The sequence below is a fragment of the Dichotomopilus funicola genome (genome assembly GCF_033296635.1).
Source record: "Dichotomopilus funicola strain CBS 141.50 unplaced genomic scaffold C8A04scaffold_8, whole genome shotgun sequence".
In the NCBI taxonomy this organism is placed as follows: Eukaryota; Fungi; Ascomycota; class Sordariomycetes; order Sordariales; family Chaetomiaceae; genus Dichotomopilus; species Dichotomopilus funicola.
This window is the reverse complement of record NW_026944029.1, coordinates 515,709-536,460: the sequence shown is the minus strand read 5'-3', so window position 1 is coordinate 536,460 and position 20,752 is coordinate 515,709. Positions and strand designations below refer to the sequence as shown.

At 55.4% G+C, this 20,752-nt stretch overlaps 5 protein-coding genes across 5 annotated transcripts; 1 reads left to right on the top strand and 4 right to left on the bottom strand.

The window, feature by feature from the left end:
• Window positions 1-22: 22 nt before the first annotated feature.
• On the bottom strand, window positions 23-608 carry C8A04DRAFT_25766 (uncharacterized protein; the record flags this gene model as incomplete). The annotated part of the gene is made up of 1 exon (XM_062779684.1): window positions 23-608. A coding segment is annotated over one exon (586 nt), but the record flags the coding sequence as incomplete, so codon positions are not given.
• Window positions 609-1,079: 471 nt separating this feature from the next.
• Window positions 1,080-2,726, bottom strand: C8A04DRAFT_25765 (Cys/Met metabolism PLP-dependent enzyme-domain-containing protein; the record flags this gene model as incomplete). Its single annotated transcript, XM_062779683.1, has 5 exons — window positions 1,080-1,895; window positions 1,953-2,313; window positions 2,386-2,468; window positions 2,530-2,584; window positions 2,686-2,726. 5 exons carry the CDS (start codon window positions 2,724-2,726, stop codon window positions 1,080-1,082), a joined length of 1,356 nt encoding a protein of 451 aa, XP_062639907.1.
• Window positions 2,727-4,706: 1,980 nt separating this feature from the next.
• Window positions 4,707-5,395, bottom strand: C8A04DRAFT_34987 (membrane-associating domain-containing protein; the record flags this gene model as incomplete). Its single annotated transcript, XM_062783007.1, has 3 exons — window positions 4,707-5,014; window positions 5,093-5,221; window positions 5,299-5,395. 3 exons carry the CDS (start codon window positions 5,393-5,395, stop codon window positions 4,707-4,709), a joined length of 534 nt encoding a protein of 177 aa, XP_062639906.1.
• A 2,603-nt stretch (window positions 5,396-7,998) lies between these two features.
• C8A04DRAFT_34985 (uncharacterized protein) lies at window positions 7,999-15,325 on the top strand (the record flags this gene model as incomplete). The annotated part of the gene is made up of 8 exons (XM_062783006.1): window positions 7,999-9,834; window positions 9,868-9,908; window positions 9,945-10,016; window positions 10,132-10,188; window positions 11,776-12,007; window positions 12,528-13,216; window positions 13,250-14,317; window positions 14,383-15,325. The coding sequence occupies 8 exons, from the start codon at window positions 7,999-8,001 to the stop codon at window positions 15,323-15,325; spliced, it is 4,938 nt and encodes a 1,645-aa protein (XP_062639905.1).
• Window positions 15,326-16,667: 1,342 nt separating this feature from the next.
• C8A04DRAFT_34984 (uncharacterized protein) lies at window positions 16,668-19,456 on the bottom strand (the record flags this gene model as incomplete). The annotated part of the gene is made up of 6 exons (XM_062783005.1): window positions 16,668-17,246; window positions 17,315-17,483; window positions 17,567-18,593; window positions 18,705-18,807; window positions 19,012-19,257; window positions 19,334-19,456. The coding sequence occupies 6 exons, from the start codon at window positions 19,454-19,456 to the stop codon at window positions 16,668-16,670; spliced, it is 2,247 nt and encodes a 748-aa protein (XP_062639904.1).
• Window positions 19,457-20,752: the final 1,296 nt, after the last annotated feature.

Genomic DNA, 20,752 nt, shown 5'->3' with positions numbered 1-20,752 from the left:
AAAAAAAAAAACTCACAACTACTCCTCTCCATAAAATACCCCTTCCCCCCCACAACCCTCACATCCAACAACACACTCCCCTCTCCATCCCCCCCCTCCACAACCCCAACCCTCTCCCCAACATTCGCCCAATCATTCCCCCGAAACGTCTCCCAAGCCCTCACCCCCAACCCGCTGCTGCTCCCGCCCACAGCTCCCCCCTTTCCCTTCCCCGCCTCACCACCACCTCCTACAGCATTCGTATTCTTCCGATCCGTCACATCAACCCTCAACGGGACAAACACAAACCCCGCGCTATGCACATCCAACAAATACGACCCGCCGCTAACGTTGCGGAAGACAAAAGTATTGGTGTCGGACAGCGGCGCAGAGAGGGTGGTGTGGCCGAGGGTGGTGAGGGTGGCGCGTGTCGAGGCAGGGAGGAGGTGTGGGTTGGGGAGATGGGGCGGGGAGGAGGGGATGCGGAGGGTTAGTTTGTTGAGAGTTGCTTGTGTTGTGGAGGCGTCGTTGGTTGATGGTGGTTGTTGTTGGTGTTGTTGTTGGTATTGTTGGGTGGCGGCGGGGGTGAGGAGGGAGGTGAGGGTGAGGAGGAATGGGGTGAGATGCATTGTGTTGGATAGGGATTTTGCGCGCGCGAAGGCGGGCGTGGGAGAGAGATGGGTGGGTTTGGTGGTGATGAGAAATTGGGAAATGTGAAGCTGGAGTTGGACAACAGCTGCGCGCAGGAGGTGAAGTGATGGCATGTCAGTGCACTGGCAGGGGTAGGTATACTTGATGCGTTGTGATTCGTCGATATTAGAAATAGTGGGTCCCCGCCAAACTGGAGTTGGAGCTCGTGCTTGAGCACCACCACCTAAGCACCAAACATTAAGCTCGCTCGCTCGCGAGGTAACTTGGGTCCCTTCACTTTTACACAGTAAAGTTCTGTTCTATCATCACCAAACCATCAACTACCTGCGAAACGGGATGCGAACACAGTTGAACACACCGCAGAAGCGCGACGATGAATCTGATCGCTCAACATTCGAGCCTGATCAGTCAGTGATCCATTACTATGCGAAGAAAACGACACTATAAAATTACACCACCACCGGAGCCGCCTCACCCTTTGTCCGGTCCGCGACGGCAGCGCCCCCCTCGGTGCTCGCAGCAGCCGCGGCCTTGAAGGACTGCTCAAAGTCGGCGATGATGTCGTCAATGTGCTCGGTGCCGACCGAGATGCGGATCAGGTCCTCGGTAACACCCGAGGTGCCTTTCTCCTCGTCGCTGAGCTGCTCGTGGGTGGTGCTCCAGGGGTGGATGGCCAAAGTCTTGGAGTCGCCGACGTTGGCAAGGTTGGAGATGAGCTTGAACCCGTCGACTATCTGGCTGCCGGCCGCGCCGCCGCCCTTGACGCCGAAGCTCAACACGCCGCCAAAGCCGCGCTTGAGGTACTTCTTGGCCGTCTCGTGCGACTGGTGGCTGGCCAACCCCGGGTACGACACCCACGACACGTACTCGCTCTTGTCGAGGTACTCGGCCAGGGCCTGCGCGTTTTGTGCGTGTCGCTCGGCGCGCAGCGACAGCGTCTCAATGCCGAGCAACAGCTGCTGCGCGGCAAAGGGGTTGAGCGCCGCGCCCAGATCGCGCAGAATCTCGACGCGCACGCGGATCGCAAAGGTGATGGGGCCGAAAGTCTCCCAGAACTTGAGCCCGTGGTACCCGTCCGACGGCTCGACCATCTGCGGGAACCGCGCGCCGTGCTTGCCCCAGTCGAACTTGCCGCTGTCGACAATCACACCTCCGATCGTCGTGCCGTGGCCGCCGATCCACTTGGTGGCCGAGTGCACCACAATATCGGCGCCGTGCTCGATCGGGCGTACGAAGTACCCACCCGCGCCGAACGTGTTGTCGACCTAACCGGTTAGCGATTCAGGTTCTCTCACGTCATGCTAAGATTTTCTTCAACCTACCACAAGCGGTACGCCAGCGTCGTGGGCGACCTTGGCGATGGCCTCGAACTCGGGAACGTTGTAGCGCGGGTTGCCAATGCTCTCGATGTAGACGGCCTTGGTCTTGTCATCGATGACGGCGGCGATATCCTGCGGGCTGTCGCCGTTGACGAACTTGGTGGTGATGCCGAAGCGCGAGAACAACACCTTGAACTGGTTGTAGGTGCCGCCGTAGAGGTTTGATGTCGACACAATGTTGTCGCCCGAGTGCGCCAGCGCTGCGATGGCCATGAACTGGGCTGCTTGACCTGACGCTGCGGCCACCGCGGCAACACCGCCCTCGAGCGCGGCGATGCGCTTCTCAAAGACATCTACTGTGGGGCTGAGCTTGTTAGTGTTTTGCCTGTCTCGGACTCATACGTGGCCACCCCTTCAACATGTCTAGCCCACTCACTTCATGATCCGGGAGTAGATGTTGCCAAACTCCTTGAGCCCGAACAGACGGGCGCCATGCGCCGAGTCATTGAAAGTGAAACTCTAACCCATGTCAGTCAGTTTGTTCCGGTCCCTGGGTCCCGTGTCGTGGTGGCCTACTCACGGTAGTGGCGTAAATCGGGACGGCCCGCGACTTGGTCGCTGGGTCGGGCTCCTGGCTGTTGCGATGTTAGTCTCCGTATCCCTTGCTTCTCATCCGCTCCTAGCAAAGAAGAGCACAGGCTGTAGAAAATGCAGAGAGAGAAATTGCAGCACGTACCCGGCATGGAGCTGGAGCGTCTCGAACTTCTGGCCAGACATGATGACGAGGGTATCACGGGGTATCACAAGCAAAGAAAGTAGGGGAACCAGGTCTCAATCACACAGCGAGGCTCGAAGCGAGGTGGGCTGAAGGATAAGTTGCAGTGGGTTGAGATGGGACGAGACCGAGAATCGGCCCCCCCAAAAGTCGCGACGACTGGGAGCTCGTCCTTTTCTACTCCGTCCGTCCACCTTCCTCTTCTCCCCCTCCTCCCCACCTTCAACACCTAATTTTTTGCTAGCCGATCGCCATCCCACCATGCCTCGTCCGTTTGTCAACTTTTCGTTTCCCCCCTCGACACAGCACGGGGGTGACATCCGCCCAGTCGCGTGGCCGGAGGAGGACAATTGGGGAAAGGAAGTGGGGTGAAGTTTGGAGCACGCCATTGCGCCATCGGTTGATGGCGCGCGGGGCAATTGGCATTTGGGCATTCCGTAAGTGTAAGTGCGGGCAGGCACTCCATCAAGGTACCTCCTTCCGAATCTCGTCACATTTGTGAGTTTCTCTTTTCGATTCCCTTCCAAGGCTCTGTCAAAGCACTGTCGTACCTAAGTAAGATATTGCTATTTCTCTTATTCCACTGCCCTTGCCAAGTGCAAAACCCCCACTCTACTATGTAAGTACAAAGAACCACACAACCACCTGGACCCCGCTACTGAATCCCCAAAAACGTCGGAAACACCCCCCCCCTCTTCCCAACTGAGGTCGTCTCAGGTCTGAAGAACAATTCCCTTCGCCTTACCCAACTCAAGCCCCGCTATCACAGCCCCTCAGCCCCTCCATCGGGGACCACACCCTGCGGCCCGGCGACCGCGACATTCACTGTCGGGTAGATCCCATCCCCTCCAGCACCCCCCCACCTAGGCACAATGGGACTGGTAGTACGACCACGAGCTGGGGCTTGGCAATGAGGTGATAGATGGAGCGAGAGAGATGAGGGTTTTCATGTGTCACGCTATGGAGCACATCCACTGTAGCCTGCATGTTCTTTTTTGTCATGTCATGTCCGTAGCAATGAGTGAGCGAGCTTGGAAGCGCGGGGTAGCTCCGGCTTCTCACCTCGCCGTGTTGTTACTATGTAACTGTCTTTCACTTCTCTCTCCCCGTGCCTGTTCGGCGAGTATGTGCTCGCTCTTTTCCGCTGCATTCCTGCGAGAGGCGGCCGGCCTTGGTACGGCGAGCGCACATATATTGCAACCCTTGGCTGTCGATCATCAACGTCTAGAGCTCTGAGGAGGGCTGAAGAGGGGTCCAAGTGGGCAGAGGTGCTCAGTCGGGTGGTGTTTTGGGGTGGATTATGCCATCCTGAGCTGGCATGGCGAATAAGTGGTTGGTGCCTTATCGGTTCAGCTCTTGGAAACTACCTCAGGGAGAAGGAGGCCTAAACGGCAACTCTAGCTGGAGCTATGAGAGAGTTGTTTCCAAATTGGGGAAGGTTGAAGCGTTTGCGAATAGCCAAACAGGTACGAAGTACAGTTTCTTCATCCACCTATATGCAAGCCAAAAATACATGTAACACCCAGCAACGAACACGTTCTACCCTATAACGCGCCACAAAAACGCCAGCCCTTCCACTCCCACGTTGCATCACAGCAGCCATCAAGGCCGTGCTAAATGACACCACCCACCGCCACCAGGCTTCTCGCAGCATATCCCACATTCAATCCCACATATACATCCCGGCTCTCGGTCCGAGCTGAACCACGTAACCCCATCACTCGTTTCTGTCATCAAGATCTCGCGGGTCGGAATCCCCTTTCCGGTCGTACCAGTCCTGGCCAGATTAGGTTCTGACGGCCCGGAGATCGGGTTCAGCCTTTCGCACTGAGTGACCTCGGGACGTCCCCCCACAGGGTCAGGTAAAGACGACCACCCCTTATATCACCCATCCCGACCCAAATAACAACCACACCCACCCCATCACTCTTCCCTCACCACCCGTCCCCCTCCCTCTTTCCCCTTCCTTCCCCTCCCCCATCTCACACAGCCTCCTTCATCCCCCTCTGCCCCGGCATCGCCCCCGTCCCAGCCAACGGTCCCTGCGCAGCACCACTTCCTATTCCCCCAGTCCTCCGAACGCGAAGCGCCTCCTTCCCACTCAACACAGCCGTCGCCGTCCAAACAGCAAACGAGAACGCCCCAAACGCGACATCGGCCTGGGCTGCGTGGCAGACATCTCCGCGGCAGAAGAGGAGACCCTGGAGGAAGGCGGCGAGGGCGGCGAATCCGGCAAGGTAGAAGAGGGCGTTGAGGATGTCGAGGGGGAGGGTGAGGTAAGGTTTGGGGACTTGAAGGGTAGTCAAGTTGAGTTAGTTGGGAGGAGGGGGAAAAAAAACAAAAAAAAAGGGGGGGGGGTATGACGTACTGCGTGTGAGGAAACGCGGGAGGAGTTCGATGGCGGCGAGCGAGAGCATGGACCAGACGGCGCCGAAGAGGAGGAAGTTGACTTGCGATGGCGATGGCGAGGGGGTGGTGGTGTTGTACCAGTTCGCGACTATTGAGACGGAGGGCCGGTATGTTAGATGGGATGTGATCCTCTGGTGGTTATTAGTGAGTATAGAGTGGTCTTACCAAAGGCTGAGAGGATTAATATCAGGGCTGCGAAGACACCCTGGGTCGCCCGGAGAATGGTGATGAGGGGAAATGACAGATTGGTGAGCTTCATCATCGTGGCGGTTGTCGTTATCGTCGTCGTCGTCGTCGTCGTCGTCGTTGGAGAGAAGGATGCGCAGCACGAGGGGAATAATTAAACAATAGTAAAAGCAGGTAGGTAGGAAACAAGTTGGCGCGAGAATCCAGCAGCGGCAACCACACAGAGCAAAGGGAAAAGGAAGAAACAGAGGAGGATGCGCAGAGGCCGGCAGAGGTGGGAGCGAAACGAAAGTCATTCATCAGAAATGAGAAAATCTCGGCCGTCGAATAGCCGGCAGGTCGACCCGAGCCCTACTATGTAGCCTACCATTCCATCACCAAGCAAACCCTCCCCAGACCCCAACTCGCCCGAGCCTCTTCACACGCTTGTCTCAACGCGCTTCACCCGTCCGGGGGCCAATTTGTGAGGCCGTCCTGAAACGGGAATCCCAAGGGTACTCGGAGGGGGCGCTTCTGTGCATTCGAGCAGTTTAACGGCAGGTACAATCAGCCGGACCAATCGCGGCGAGCCAACCGTGCGGTATAGGGTCGCAGCGCATCACGAGTTTTGTTGCTTCGACGCCGGCACTCGTCGATCCGACTGCTTGGCGAGGGCGTGATCGTCGTCTCGTTGGGGTTAGTTTTTGCATTCCTGCACTCCTGCGCACGAGACATAAGAAGGACAGTATTGAGCTCACTATCAATCGAGCAGGAGAAGGCAACGACTCCTTGTCGCGCTTGGACGACGACAACCCCGCGTTGCTTCATACAGGGGAAGGGATATAAAGAGTCACGGCCAAGAAGAATCCAGGACGTCAGAAAGCAACCCCATCGTGTTCGCCACGATTCCTTGTAGCGCTTGGCTTAGCCGCCCGCTGTCGTCCCTTTACCTACCCGGACTGTACGCCACGCGCTCTGCTATGTGACTTACAGAGACGATGCGCCAACAGCCGAATTCTCCCAGCAACCAACGGCCCCCAAAATTGAACAACAAGGACTAAGAAGCGCCCCCTAAGCATGGGGGTTTGTCGACACTAAGATTAAATTCCTTCAAGAAACGCCGGGTCATATAAATCGAACGGGGAAAAAGTACTTCGTACCAGTTCGTCAAGAGCCAACCGTCTCGAGTCTCCTGCGCAGGGGCGTTGTACGACACAGTAACTACTCCGTAGACCTGCCCGTCTTGCCGTCTCAGAATCTCTTGGACGTTTTGTCCCTTCAAGTCCGAATTCCGCTTGGCGTTTCACGTGGGCCGTCGTGCCTTCTTCGTCCGAGAAAGCTGGAACGGACGAAGTGGCTCGTGCCCCACAACAGCCGAGGCGTGACCCCGGGGCCCCGCCAATGCAATCGTGGGGCGGAAATTTAAACGTTTTGAGCTGGCCCACTAAATTTCCACCGCTGGCCGAGGTCAACTTTCATGTCAACCCGATGGAAATGAGCTTCGAAATTGTACACACGTTGCGAAAAGAGATGCTACAAGTCGTTAAAAAAACGCGACACTTCATGTCTTCAGCCCCCGCTTTTCCCCGGTGTTTCGATCCTCTATCTCCAAATGCCGGGTTCATCAATCCGAGTCGGAGGCTCGGTCTTTCGCTTCCTTCCGCTCCGCACCTTTGACCTAGGAACATCCATAGAAAAACCCAAGCATCTTCCGATTCGAAGAGATACTGTCGAATATGTGCTGTTTGCTACGAAAGCGCAGTAGCGTTATCTTACTCTCTGCGTTAATGGACTGCCGGGTACGAATACTCCGTACCTATTGGCTGCAAAAACCACTTTCAACTGCAGGTGTCTCACTTCGTCGTCTGCCCCTTTTGCATTCGCTCCGGCGCGTCATGCAGACACGCCTACCAGTCAGTCGGTCGCGATGACGGAGGCTTGCCTAGAACGAACCCACCCCCGTGTCAATGACCTTCGGGCCATTGGCAGGCGCCTGTGTCCTCCGCACTCTGGCGCGCCACGGCCCCACACTTGCCGAGGCAGACCCTCGGGGCAGCTGGCCGGGGCACGCGGGGGTACGCAGGGCTAAACAGGACGTGAGCAGCGAGATACGGCTTTTTGGGACTGAGACTGTTGTACAGAAAAAATGTGGAAATTTAAATGTAAGTTGAAAATAATCAAAAATCATACGGCTTCATCTGTGCCTGTCAGTCGGAATCAACAGCCGCTACCCGGCTCACAAACTATGCTGTCCGTTAAGGGGGCAGGTACTTCCAATAGGGGATAGTGTATTTGGCAAACGTCAACTGCACATACCTTGGCTATTCATCCCTGTCGCACTCGGCCCAAGAACTTTCCCTGGAGACGGGGGCACCCGATGTTGCCGAATGCCGACTTCCTCTTCCCTCTCTCCGTTCGAAAAGGGGACAATATTTCTAAAAGATATTGTTCTCGACCCCTCACATTCTCAACACCCACATTCAACCCTCGCAACACTACCTATCGCCCGCCCCTGGAAGCAAGGCAGTAGTGACCCGACGTGACGTCGCGATTGCAGTCGTCCACTTCTACGCTTTCGCTCCTTTGTTCCTCCCCGGTGCCGCGAACGACTACGGTTCCCGTCCCTCTCGGGCAAACGAGTCCCATCACGAAACCCCCCTCAACACGCGATCCGTCCACGCCTGAGACGCCACCGCGGCCATGGCTCCCAACAAGCAGGACACGAGGGCGTACATCAAGACCCTCGCGACGCCCCCTCCCCCGGGCACACCGTACGCAAGCCCTATCCCCGGCACCGAGCGCCCGAACCGCACGCCCATCTACCGCCACTGGCGCTTCCAGAACGGCCCTCTCCTCGAGACGTTCGACCCTGCCCAGCGCACTATCAACGATCTTTTTGAACACTCGGTTGCGCAGAACCCCAAGGCGAGGTGTTTGGGATGGCGGCCTTGGAACGCGGTCACCAAGACCTTTGAGCCCAAGTACGTGTGGCTTACCTATGGCGAGGTCGCCGAGCGGAGGAAGAATTTGGGCGCGGGTATTGTCGAGTTGCACCACCGTGTTGGTGTGCAGACCGACAAGTACGCCGTCGGCCTGTGGGCCCAGAACCGGCCCGAGTGGCAGATTACCGAGCTGGCGCTGCTCTCGCAGTCGCTGTGGCCTGTCTCGCTATACGAGACACTGGGCCCGGAGACGAGCGAGTACATCATCAACCACAGCGGCATAACGGCCATTGCTTGCTCGCTGCCCCATATCCCGACGCTGCTGAAGCTAGCGCCACGCGTGCCCTCGCTCAAGATCATCATCTCGCTCGACCCCCTCGACGCCGGCGAGGTGCCGGGACACTCTAAGCGGGAACTCCTCAACGCCTCCGCCGCCAGCGTGGGCATCCAAATTTTGTCCATCGACGAAGTCGAATCGCTCGGTGCCCGCTCCGGCCGGCCCATGCGCCCGCCCGGACCCGACGACACCCTGACGATCAACTACACCTCGGGTACCACTGGGGACCCCAAGGGCGTCTTGCTCACCCACAAGAACGGCGTGGCCGGCATTACGGCTGCCCGTTCCAACGAGAGCGTCCGCGCGGGCGATGTTCATATCTCGTACCTGCCCCTGGCGCACATCTATGGCCGTATGGCGGACCAGACTGCGTTGGCCGAGGGAGCCAGCATCGGGTACTTCCACGGCGACATCGCCGGCCTGATTGAGGACATCAAGATCTTGCGCCCGGCGGGCTTCATGTCGGTGCCGCGCCTGTACAACCGCATCAACTCGGCTATCCAAGCCTCTACCGTCAAGGCCGACGGCTTCAAGGGTACGCTATCCCGTCGCGTCATCGACACGAAGAAAGCCAGCATGAAGCTGCCGGACGGCCAGGCCACCAACAAGCACTTTTTGTACGACCGCATCTGGACTCCCAAGGTCCTCAAAGCGGTTGGCTTGGACCGCACGCGCACCATGGTCAGCGGCAGCGCCCAGCTCGACCCGGACGTCCACCAGTTCCTCCGCGCCGCCTTTGGCAATAACTTTGTCCAGGGCTTCGGCATGACTGAGACATATGCTGTCGGTACCGTACAGCTACCCGGCGACTTCACCACCGGCAACATCGGGCCCCCGTGCCCGTCAGTCGAGCTGTGCATCGAGTCGGTCCCCGACTACGAATACACAGTCGAAGACAAGCCGAACCCGCGCGGCGAGCTGCTGATGCGCGGCCCCATCATCTTCCAGGAGTACTTCCGCAACCCGGAGGAGACGGCCAAGTCGATCGAGCCCGATGGCTGGTTCCACACGGGCGACATCGTCGAGGTCGACAGCCTAGGCCGCTTCAAGATCATCGACCGCAAGAAGAATGTGCTCAAGCTCGCCCAGGGCGAGTACATCTCCCCCGAGCGCATCGAAAACGTCTACATGGGCGCCACCAACCTGATCGCCATGGCCTTTGTGCACGGCGATGGCAAGGAGTCGTCGCTCGTTGGCGTGTTTGGCGTCGACCCCGTCACGTTTGCACCCTACGCCAGCAATATCCTCAAGCGGCCCGTTCCGGCTGAGGATAAAGAGGCCGTCGTGCAGGCTGCGAACGACCCGCGCGTCAAGGGGGCGTTCTTGAAGCTGTTGGATAAGATTGGCCAGCGTCAACGGTTCAACAGCTTTGAGAAGGTCAGGAACTGCCATTTTGAGATTGAGCCGTTCTCTATTGAGAATGAGCTCCTGACCCCGACGTATGTTTTTCTCTCCTCACTCCTCCTCATTTGGCCCCCTCCTTCCCTCCGTTCCCCCAAGAATCCGTTTTGCAAAATAGAGACCCGGCCGATTACTAACCCGTCAATGCAACAGGCTCAAACTCAAGCGTCCCCAGGCAACGCGTGCCTTCCGCAGTCATATCGACCGCATGTACGAGGAGCTTCACGCCAATGCGGCGGAGAAGCCTAAGCTCTAAACTCTAATGTGTTTCCTTCCCTTCGCCTTACCTCCGCCTAATCCTGAGCCCCGAGCTCAGTTATAAGCGGGTGGGAAGGATGGGCAAGACGGAATGTAAGGCCTAGAATTAGATGAGGGTGAGTGAGAACCACAGAGTAGGAACAGGCGGCATACACTACTCCAGCGGTATTATTTTTGGATATTATTTTTTTTGGAATTCGTTTGGAAAAGAGTATACATTCCGTAGGGATACCCCTCGATAGTTTCTTGTATATACTATTCGAGCGGAATTGTTTTTACATAACGCGCCTTCCTTTTTTGCTACCCGCCGTTCTCATGCTCGCTTGAGGTTCCCTTGTCTCCTTGTCAAGCTTGTGTAGCCCGAATTCCGAGGTTCTATTGGAATAAATGGCGGTAATATGTCCCCGTCTAATATCACGTGATGTCGCGATTCGCATGGGTGGAGCTTGTGTGAACGCCGAGCTGGCATGATCGTGGCGGGCGGTGGAATGCGGCGTGGTCTTGCAGCGCTGTAATCGAAGCGCTGCATTGCTGCTGCAAGTGGTCGGAACGGGATGCAATTGATAGAGGATGTTTATTGAGTCGAGTACAGGTGGACTAGCGGCTTTTAGAGCTAAAATAATGTGGTTTGGGACATGTACAGAGGAAACTATCCTTGATGGCTTGGAACAGGGCCGGCCCGCCGTTCATCCTACAAGACGAACATCCTCTATTCGACAACTTGATATCCTTGGAATTGGCAGGCGTTCTGTAGTCCGCTGACTTGTGCTTCATTTCAGGGTTGGGTATAAAGGGTATAAGACGAGACGTCCCGAGCTTGGAAACATGTGAAGAATAGAAGGAGGTGTAGAGATAAGAGACCAGAACTCTGGATCAAGAGCAAGATGCACGGTTACCAACTTGTCACTATAGGCATCGCAGGTTGAGGAAGAGGTTAAATCGATAGAAAATCGCAGTGCTCGAGAAAATAGAGGTGAAATTCAATGAAAATGAACTAGAAATGCAGACTTTGCAAAGTATGAAAATAATGCCTGTAGAACAGGATGCAAAGACTATATCTATATATAAAGTCCAAAAGGGCAAATGATTTATATTTTAATTGCTCGATAAATTAAACCTAAATTATAGCATAAAATAATGATAATATCTTGGATAATTATTGTGCTAGTATATCCGGGACCCACTTTTATGTAATTTAGTTGTGGCTACCTGAGCAAGTAGCTCACTTATCCCTTTCACTACAAAACTCCGACCTAAAATAAAACGATGGAGCCTAGGTACGTAAATGTTTTTGCACGTAACTCTATTATCTATCGCAGACACGTCTCTTCGCATTTCTAGTATTCCTACATTGGGGTATTTCAATTTGTTTTTGCTCTTGACGCGAGTTTATTAAAGGGCTACAGGCTGTGGCTAGAGGCTACCGACAGTACACCCTACAATGAGCTTGACGATCACGACGATACCTTCTCCTTCGCACCATTCTATCGAAGGTCTAAGGCTAGCAAACGGGCGACCTCTAATAACTAGCGTATCTAGGCCAGATCTCGGGTTTCAAGCCGCTGAGGCGGTACCTGTAGCATGGGGAAACAATACTCCTGCCACCATCACCGAACGGCCCACCAAAAGAGCTCGCGTCGAAGCGAATTCAACCATTCGGTCCGATCGCCAATTCCTGGCGTGCCTGGACCGACAAGTCTATCCTCACATTAATGCGCAAACTCTCTCGTTACCAGACGGTAAAATCAACCGGTTCGCGACCGCGAAACAGGTACGTGGTTCTCTTGTTCTTAACGACCCGGCCGACGCCTTTGCCCTGGCCCAATATGCACGTTTTGAACCGCCCTCCATCTCCGTCCTAAGTCTTTCCTCACACGTTTTTCTCTCCTCTAGCTTGCCGTGTTGGTAGCCGACGCCGATTTCGTGCAAGAATATTACAACCGAGGCAATGGAACGGTTAGCCGGGAAACCGAAACCAGAGTCGCGTACCTTGCGTCTTCCCACGTCCGGGCGATTGCGCTGCGCCTTGTACTGTCATTTCAACTTCCCCGTATCTCATCTATACAAGAATTCTAACCTTTCTTTTCTTACCCTAGGGCCTATCCTCTCCCACTCCGATCCCCGCCTCGGCTCCTCACCGGCCGCCTGAAGACTTAAACCGGCTCCGTTGGACCGTACACCTTGGCTCCGAGACCCCGCCCTTGCCACGAGCCCAAGACTATCCGCAGGCGCTGAACCGTGGTACGAAACCATGGTCCCCTGCAACCGATAGGCCTAGCCTTCCGGCAGAGGTCATCGTCATCGACGATGACGATGCCGAGGTTGCGCCGCAAAGACCGGTGCCTACCCAAGCACTAACGACTTCCACGACCCTCGGTGCTCCTGCACCAATTCCTCCAAGGCCCGCGATTCTTCCAAAACTCAGCAGAAACTCGGCCCCTCCAAAACAAGCCGCTGCACCAGTCCGGCCTAGCACCCCACCGCAGGGTTGGAGAGCTGCAGCTCATGCCTCAGTCTGGCATAGAGGTCAACCACTGACGGGAAGCCAGGAGCGGGTATCAGGGTGGTTTTCTGGGCAGAGGCGGCCGTATATGACAGCGGCCCAGAGACGGTACGCCGTAATAGGCGCACAGAGTGTGCTACAACTGGACCCGGCAGTTCTTGATACCCCCGCCACTTTCCACGTCGACTTTTCCACTGCCGAGGTTTCAGCCCTTCAACGCCTGGTTCGTCAGTCGCTAGGTCTATCGCGAGGGAAAGATACCCGGGATCCCAAGAAAGATCTAGCCAAGGTTCTCAAGAAGAACCCTCACCTTGTCCAGGGGGCAATAGATGCCATTGAGCGGCAACGTGGGCTCCCTAAGAGGGCGCGTGAAGATATCGACAACTTTATTCAGGACCTCCTCGGCCATAAAACAGCCGAGGAACCGTTGATACTGACGATCTCAAGGGATGACCATGGCCAGGAGGACTTCGCAAGGTCTAGTAAGGTCTACTCCTTACTTCTAGCCAGGGAACTAGTTGGACAGCGCGGTGTAGGGTCTATGAGGTCATACCAGAACTTCAACAACGGGTTCCGCAAATGCCGCGAGGACGCACTGGAAAAACAGGTGGAATGGACGGGCTGTTCGGGAGATGTCACTACGATCACATGGGTCTCCGACGACGGCTTCCTCTGTGGCTGCACAAACCACTCAGATCCCCATAACCAGCAATATAATAAGACTGGTAACCTGGTCCTGGGGTCCTGCACCGATATCACGCTCCGCGCTTACCCGGAGCATCGCATTGTCCGGCCGATTGTGGAGACGGGAGAAAACTCAACGCATGAGATGCGCGAAAGTCAACCACCGTGGTTGTACTCCTCAGTCGTATCGTCCGACTACGACGCAGTTCACGGTCGGGCATTTACAAGCTCCTTTGACAAGACAGTCAAAGTGTGGAAGGTCGACCAAGCAGGGGCGTCGATGGACATGTTGGGGGAATGGAGGCATGGCGGAAACGTCAACTTCGTGGCTGCTTCGAAGCATCAGTCGGGCATGGTCGCTACGGCAGCAGACGTCGTCTCGGGTGCGGTGCGTATCTACGATTTGAACCCCACCTCTATCTCTCAAAGCCCATTCCGGTCATACTCGTGCTCTCGCGTTACCGACGATAAGGGCAACGATGTATCGATCGAGAAGTGGGCCTATTTCCCAGCTACGATGCAATGGGGCCTAGCCGACAACGTCAAGCATCTTCTCTTAGTTGGGTATTCGCCGCGAAGCCGGACACATGAGGATAGCGATATTCCCGTCGAACGGCGAGGCTCGGGCGAACTTTGCCTTTGGGACGGGTTGACTGGGGAGAGGTGGCGGGTCACATCGGCGACTACACAGAATGTGTTTGAGGTGTTGTGGCATCCTACACAAGAGTGTTTCATCGCGGCCACATCGCCGTTAGGCCTAGACCCGGAGCCTAATGTACACACCCAGATCCGGATCTTTCGGCCAGCCAATAAGGATGAGTTCGGGGTGATGGCCTACAGCCCGGTCATGACATTAGACTGTAGGGCCCTGGATATCAACGAATTGACAATCATGTAAGTATTGCTGTAGTTTCCTTGCTCCGTATCGTTTGATATGACTTCTAACACACCCTGTATAGGCCGAACAGCTTCTCGTTTTGCTACATCACCGCGGGCTGCACCGATGGAAACACCTATGTTTGGGACACCGCCCGTGGTGACAAGCCAATCCACGTCCTTCGGCATGGGGACCCAATTGACCCGTACCGTGGCAATCGAGAGCGCGAGGATATTGGTGTAAAATTCACGGCATGGGGTAGCACGCCTGACCGTTTCTATACTGGCTCCTCAGATGGTGTCTTGAAGGTGTGGAACGTCCGCTCCCTCAGCAAACAGCCTCTGGTTCGGAACCTCTTCGAGACTGCCGCTTCGATCACAGCCGGCATGTTCAACAGCGACAAAACCCGTCTCATTATCGGCGACGCCAGCGGCCGGGTCTTCATGCTCTCAATCGACGAGGAAGAGGAGCAGGTTACCCCTACCACCATACCCGGCCCTAACAACAAACCCCTAACTATCAAAACCAAACGCCCCAAGACTGTCATCAACCACCCAGACCCCCCCAACCCCACGCATGACGCCCAGGGCCACCCGATCGACCCACAACCCGGCCGTACCATCAGCGACGCATATCTTACAGCCCACCAACTCGAACGCCACCCCAACCCCATGATCGGCGCCGTCCAGGGCCCGCGGTACGCCGAACTGAACATATACTGCCGCGACCTGCACTTCAACGGGGACCCGACACAACCTCTGCTAGCAGCGGTTGCGAGACAACAGCAGGAGGTGCTGAAACCGACCCGGCCGTTTGCGACCCACCGACCGGGCCGTAATCCCCACGGCAACGGGGCCCTCCGGCCGGTGAAGGAGGTGGATGGGCTAAGGGAGAGACATGAGAGGAATAGGGCGATGGACTTGGATGTGGAGGGGTTGAGCGAGGAGAGCAAGTTGGAATTGATGATGGCTGGTGTGGATTTGGATTTGGGGAATGATTATTTGTTGCGGGAGGAGGAGGATTAGAGAGACGGGGATTGGGTGGGTTAGAGTGGTGCCCTGGTCCTAAGGGGTCTGCGAAGTTGCCCGCTCCCTAGACTAGGGGGTATTTGGTTGTCTGTTCAATCACTATTGGAAGGGGCCTCGCTATTTCGATATCTTGCTACCTACATATCATGGTTGTCCAGGAAGGAGGTCGGATCCCCCCTTCCTTCTCCTTATCCATCCACAAGGTTACACAGTGCTAATACCTCTGAGTATATAAGCTGTCGCTGTCGGTATATATCACAGGCCGCTAGAAAGCCTGACGTTATTATGGTCAGCTTACAGTGTTGAGGTTGGGTATTGCCGAGAGGACTATAACATGACTGTAGTCAGTTTATATCTGATTATTTTCTATTTTATTATGTTGATATACCACCTCTATGTTGGCAATTAATGGGACAGTGGTCTATGTTTACATGTGAGAGAAGTTTAGGGCTCCTCCACAGTATAAAAAGCAGTTACGATCCCTACCTACTTGGTTCGCTCTTTCCTCCGTATTACACCCACTGCACTCATATTTAGGGAGGCTGCGCCGTTCCTGCGTTACCGCCCAGGTATCCCAGCCTCTGGGACTAGGGTCATGGTTCATGATTCAACACATTCATATCTGTTCCATATGCAACAACGTTCAGTTCTCTTCTTTATTTTTCACCTAACTAGGTAAGGTAAAGCTACTACCTGTTTGCCCGCCTTCGCGGGAAGAAATCAACTCGCCAACCAACCGTGAACCTGAATTTCCTTTTCATTGCACCTCGTCCGTACCCCAAATCCCAAGGACGGCTGAATAAGAAAAAGAAATGGAAGAAAAAGAGCCGACCAGCTAGTCAACCAAGCCGCCCATGCGCTGTGGATGTAATGTGATATGTCTTAGACCGGTATAAGGTCTGGGAAAGAAAGAACCGGATACCTGAAAGGGAAAAATATGTAAACAAAGAAGAAAAGAATTGGGCAGGTCCTGAAGGTGTATGAAACGGGGTTTGGTGAGGTATACAAGTGGCGGCTGGCCATAGAAAGAAAGAAGAGGGAAAGAAAATCCGAAAGAAGACGCCCTATACTCCCCTCCTATGGGATAGAGTCATCCTGTCTTTGTCGTAAAACCAAGAGTCGATGGTTCAAAGTTCGCCTCCCTTTATTGGCTTCCGCCTAGTGAATAAAAATGACGAAGTCGCTTTTTGGGTATCGTTCCCCGCGTTCCAACCACATCCTCAAACTGCCACCATTCTGGTGATCTCGACCAACGTGTCGGGGTATAATGCGACGGTCCTTGACTCCTATTCTCTCGATCCTCGCTCTTCGCCCTAATTCGGGAGGTCGTCATGGCCGCCTATAAATGCGGCCCCGACCCGCCAAAGGCAAAGTTGGGAGGATAGTTAATTCCGTTGGGACCCATGGTAATGCCCGCCGGCAGATCCATGACGATCGGGTCATCGCTAATTTTGCCGTCGGTCCGGGCACCACCGCCACCTCCACCTCGTCGCTGCTGGTCACGACCACCACCGCCACCGCTGCCATGGTGCTTATCACCAGCCTTATTCCGCCACCTGCCACCGGGACCACCGCCGGGGGCTCCAGTCAAGGCGCCGCTTTGAGGCCCACCAGGGCCACCAAAGCTAGCGGGAGGTTGGTCATCATCCACACGCCGACTGGACTTGGGCCCGTGATTACCGCCCTTGTCGGTCTGCATGCGGCGGCTGATGGCCTTGGAGGACACACCGGCGCCGATCTCGATGTCGGGCTCCTCGACGGACAGGCCGCTGACGATGGGGCGGCCGCCGGAGCCACCGAAGGGGGCTGTAAGCATCCATTTGCGGTCGGCGTCGGTGAGCTTGTGAATGGGGATGATGCTGATGCCACTCTGGTAGTCACTGCAATCACGGGGACCGAAACCCACACCCCACCTTGTCTGTTGGTCGGCGGTTAGACTACGTTAAAACGTATGGATAGGCAAATATTCGTGATGAAATAACTTACCCTGAGTTGAAAGTCTTGGCTGCGCATATCCTCCATAGCGGCCTTTGCACGCTCAGCGTCCTTGCGGAAAAACATCTTCACAAACGCATGGCGCTTATCCTTGTTGACGATGCAAGTCTGGACCTGGCCGAAACGGGTGAAAATCTCGCGAAGCTCGTGTTCAGAGCAACTAGAGGGGGTACTTGGTCAGTCGTCGATCTCCATCACTTCTCTTCATCTTTCAACCGACTGGGAAAGTCATGGAAAACTCACGTTACACCGCCTACAAAAAGGGTCCGGCTGTACACTTTGATGCTGCCACTAGGAACGTTGTTGTCGTACTCGACCCACTTGTCCTGCGGCTCTGGTTCCCGAACCGGGCTCTCGCCATGGCGCCCACGGGGCGAACGCTGGCGGTAGTCCGATATGTCCCCACGACGGTCCCGGTCATCAGCACGGCCGCGACCGGGCGAACCGGGCCGTCCGTAGTCAAAACCGCTCCGATCATTGGCATGGGATCTCGGGGAACCTCTTGCGTCCCAGCGTGCGGGAGAGCGTGACCTCGACCGGCCCCGACGGTGCGGTGACCTCATACCGTCATGATAGCCACCGCGATCACGTGCATCATCAGGGCGAGGGGCATCCCAAGGAGCAGGGCCAGCGCTTCCCGGCGTTGGGCCTCCAGTATACCCGGTCTGCGTGGGCTGAGGCATCTGCGGCGGAGTGGCTGCGGCCGGGAGGCCACCGGCCTGGCCCATCATCTGGATTACGCTGGCGATCTTATCAATGGGCATGCCCTGTGCAGCCAGCGCCGCTACCAGCTGGACGGTCGCGGCTGACGGATTACTTGCGCCATTCTGCGGCGGCGCCCCAGCAACTGGGCTGGCCAAAGCAGCCAGAGGAGGCACGGTTTGTGTAGGTTGTGGAGGTTGTGCCGCGGGATACGCAAAGGGCAGTCCTGGTACATTTACAGGCTGGGTAGGCGTCTGGGATGTCGGCAAAAATGGAGCACCTGCGTGACCTTGTCCAGCGCCCGGAGTTTGCGACATCAACCCACCTCCAAGCGGGCCTCCCAATGCCCCGAATGCGGGTGCAGTAGCCGGAGCAGACGATGGAGCGAAAGCAGCTGGGCTGGGATTACTTTGCGCAGACGAGGCATTCTGCCGTGCAAGGCTTGCAAGCTTATCCAGAATAATGTTGGGAACTGCCTGGCTTGCAGGTGGTGCCGGCGGTTTATTACCAGAGCCCAACGAAGCAGCGAGGTTGGGAGGCGGGCTGCCGGGAGGTGTTGTCGACTCGTCTGTTGACAGGGGTATGGTTAGAGCCAAGTAAGCGTTGGAGGGTGAGGGAGGGGGCCATGGCGTGAGTGCTTGAGAAAGCGGTGAAGGGCAGCATCAGGGTGTGAACCTACTTGTTGGCCTCGGAGCATTCAACTTCTCCTTGAACGAGTTGACCATGGAAGCAGGGAAGGTTTGGCCCTTCTCCCAAATATCAACAAGCTTCTTTATCTTCTCCTACGGGCAACCATTCATGTGAGCATCCATCCAGTCATCATGCGGGGGTATAAATACGGCTCGTGCAGAACACAAGTGAGTCGAGCGGCCGGCTCCCCAAGTACAACAGACGTCAGGTTACGTTGGCCTCACGAAAGTGGCCGATGAGACGCTTCTAGATTTCGGGAGATGGCGATTCAATGCAATGATGATATATCTGCGTACCTTTTGGTCTGCTGGCGCCGTGGCAATGATGTCGTTCATCAAAATAGGTATCAGTTCTGTCACTCTATGCACTCCTGCCCCGAATGTCCCATCAGGGGCTGATAGGCTTGGTGTTTGTCCTTGGGCTTTGGCTTGATCCAACCATTTCCTCGTTACAGAGTCTACGACGTAGAGAACCCCCAGTTTGTGTGTGCTGGGTGTTTTCTTGAAGTGTGTAAAGAGTTTCTGGATGAAGACGGATTCGTGCTGTGGGGGGAAGAGAGAGGCCATGTTAGCATGTCAAGTCGCCACCCAAGGGCGTTTACACGTGTTTGCTGCTCACCTGAACATTGGCGACGCAGAGTGTTGTGATGTTTGTGATGCGAGAGCCGGATACTCCTGGGGGCTTTAGCGAGAGCATGCCCTGCAGGCCGGCCTCAAGCTCTGCTACGACCGTAGATGCCATGGTAGAGGGATGTTGGGTGCTGGATGGTAGATGGTCGGCGATGACGGGCAATGCCAGATGAGATCTTCCCGCAGTGCCCGTAGTTCCTGTGTTCCGTGGAATATCAAAGATCGCAGTGGTCTAGTGGCGCGGAAAGGTCTATGCCATGCCCCAAGTCACGAAAATACTGTGTTTGTCGAGGCGATCCAGTCTTTGCTAATGCACTCTTTCTCTTTCGAGAATGCGATCAACGGATTACGATATCCAGGAGAGCGCGGTTATCCTGTTGACCCCAAAGAGCTAGCCAACCTGAAATGTGGCCGGATTTGGTGGGAAACACTGTTTTCGTTCGGGGAAGGGGCGCGAATATTCTTGTAGTTGCCTGCGAAAAATCGCGGGAAATGCGAGGGTGCCAGCAGACTCTGCGCGACCTAGGAGTTCAGCAAGCCGCACTGTTACACGCCTGCGGATGATTCCTGCAATGCCAGTGAATATACACTGGGCCTACGGGGGCTGGAACTGATGGAGATACGATCGTGATGGCGCGCCGTGATAAATTGATGGAATTCGCAAATAAAGACGAGCGGCAACGCGAGTTTTCTGTGTGGGATGGCGAAGGAGGCGGGGCCAGGGAAAGAGAAAGCGACTGGCCTTTTTATCGAGGGGCCCACATATCGTCAGCCCCTGTTTGCAAGTTTTTGCTAGCTGACTAAGCCAATGTTCAAGCGGCCCTGGTCCTGGAGTCCCTGAAAATCGCCGAGGAGCCGAAGCGAACACCCAACAAAAAACATTGGCCTCTTATTAGTGTAGACAGAATGTTATAACTAGACACATTTGACAGGCGTTTGACAGAGATAGTTTTTAACGATGTATTCTGACTTATTAGAGGTTTATTACTGCGGACGTGCGACGGACAATTTACAATCGAGTCACAAACTTGCAATTAAACGACCATCATTCAGCTAAGGGACACAAGCCAAGGGAGCTTTTTCCTTGTTTAACGGTTGCTGATGTATTTTGTTGTGCTCGTTGTGGTTGACGAGAGTTGAAGCCAAAAAGGGAACCGGGGGTTGCCGTGACGTCAATCTCTTGCATGTCAAAGAAGCATGGGCCTCAACTGGAGAACCAAATTTTTCGAGGGGACCCAGCTCTCTATCAGTAGCTAAACCAAGCTCTTAACGATGTATTTGGTTAACTATGTGTTGTGCAATGATGCACGTCATGCATGGGAATGGGAGACGGACAACGGACAATGCTTTGTGTTCATACATGTATGGCGATGGGAACGCCACCTATCTTGCGGTGTAATTCGGAACC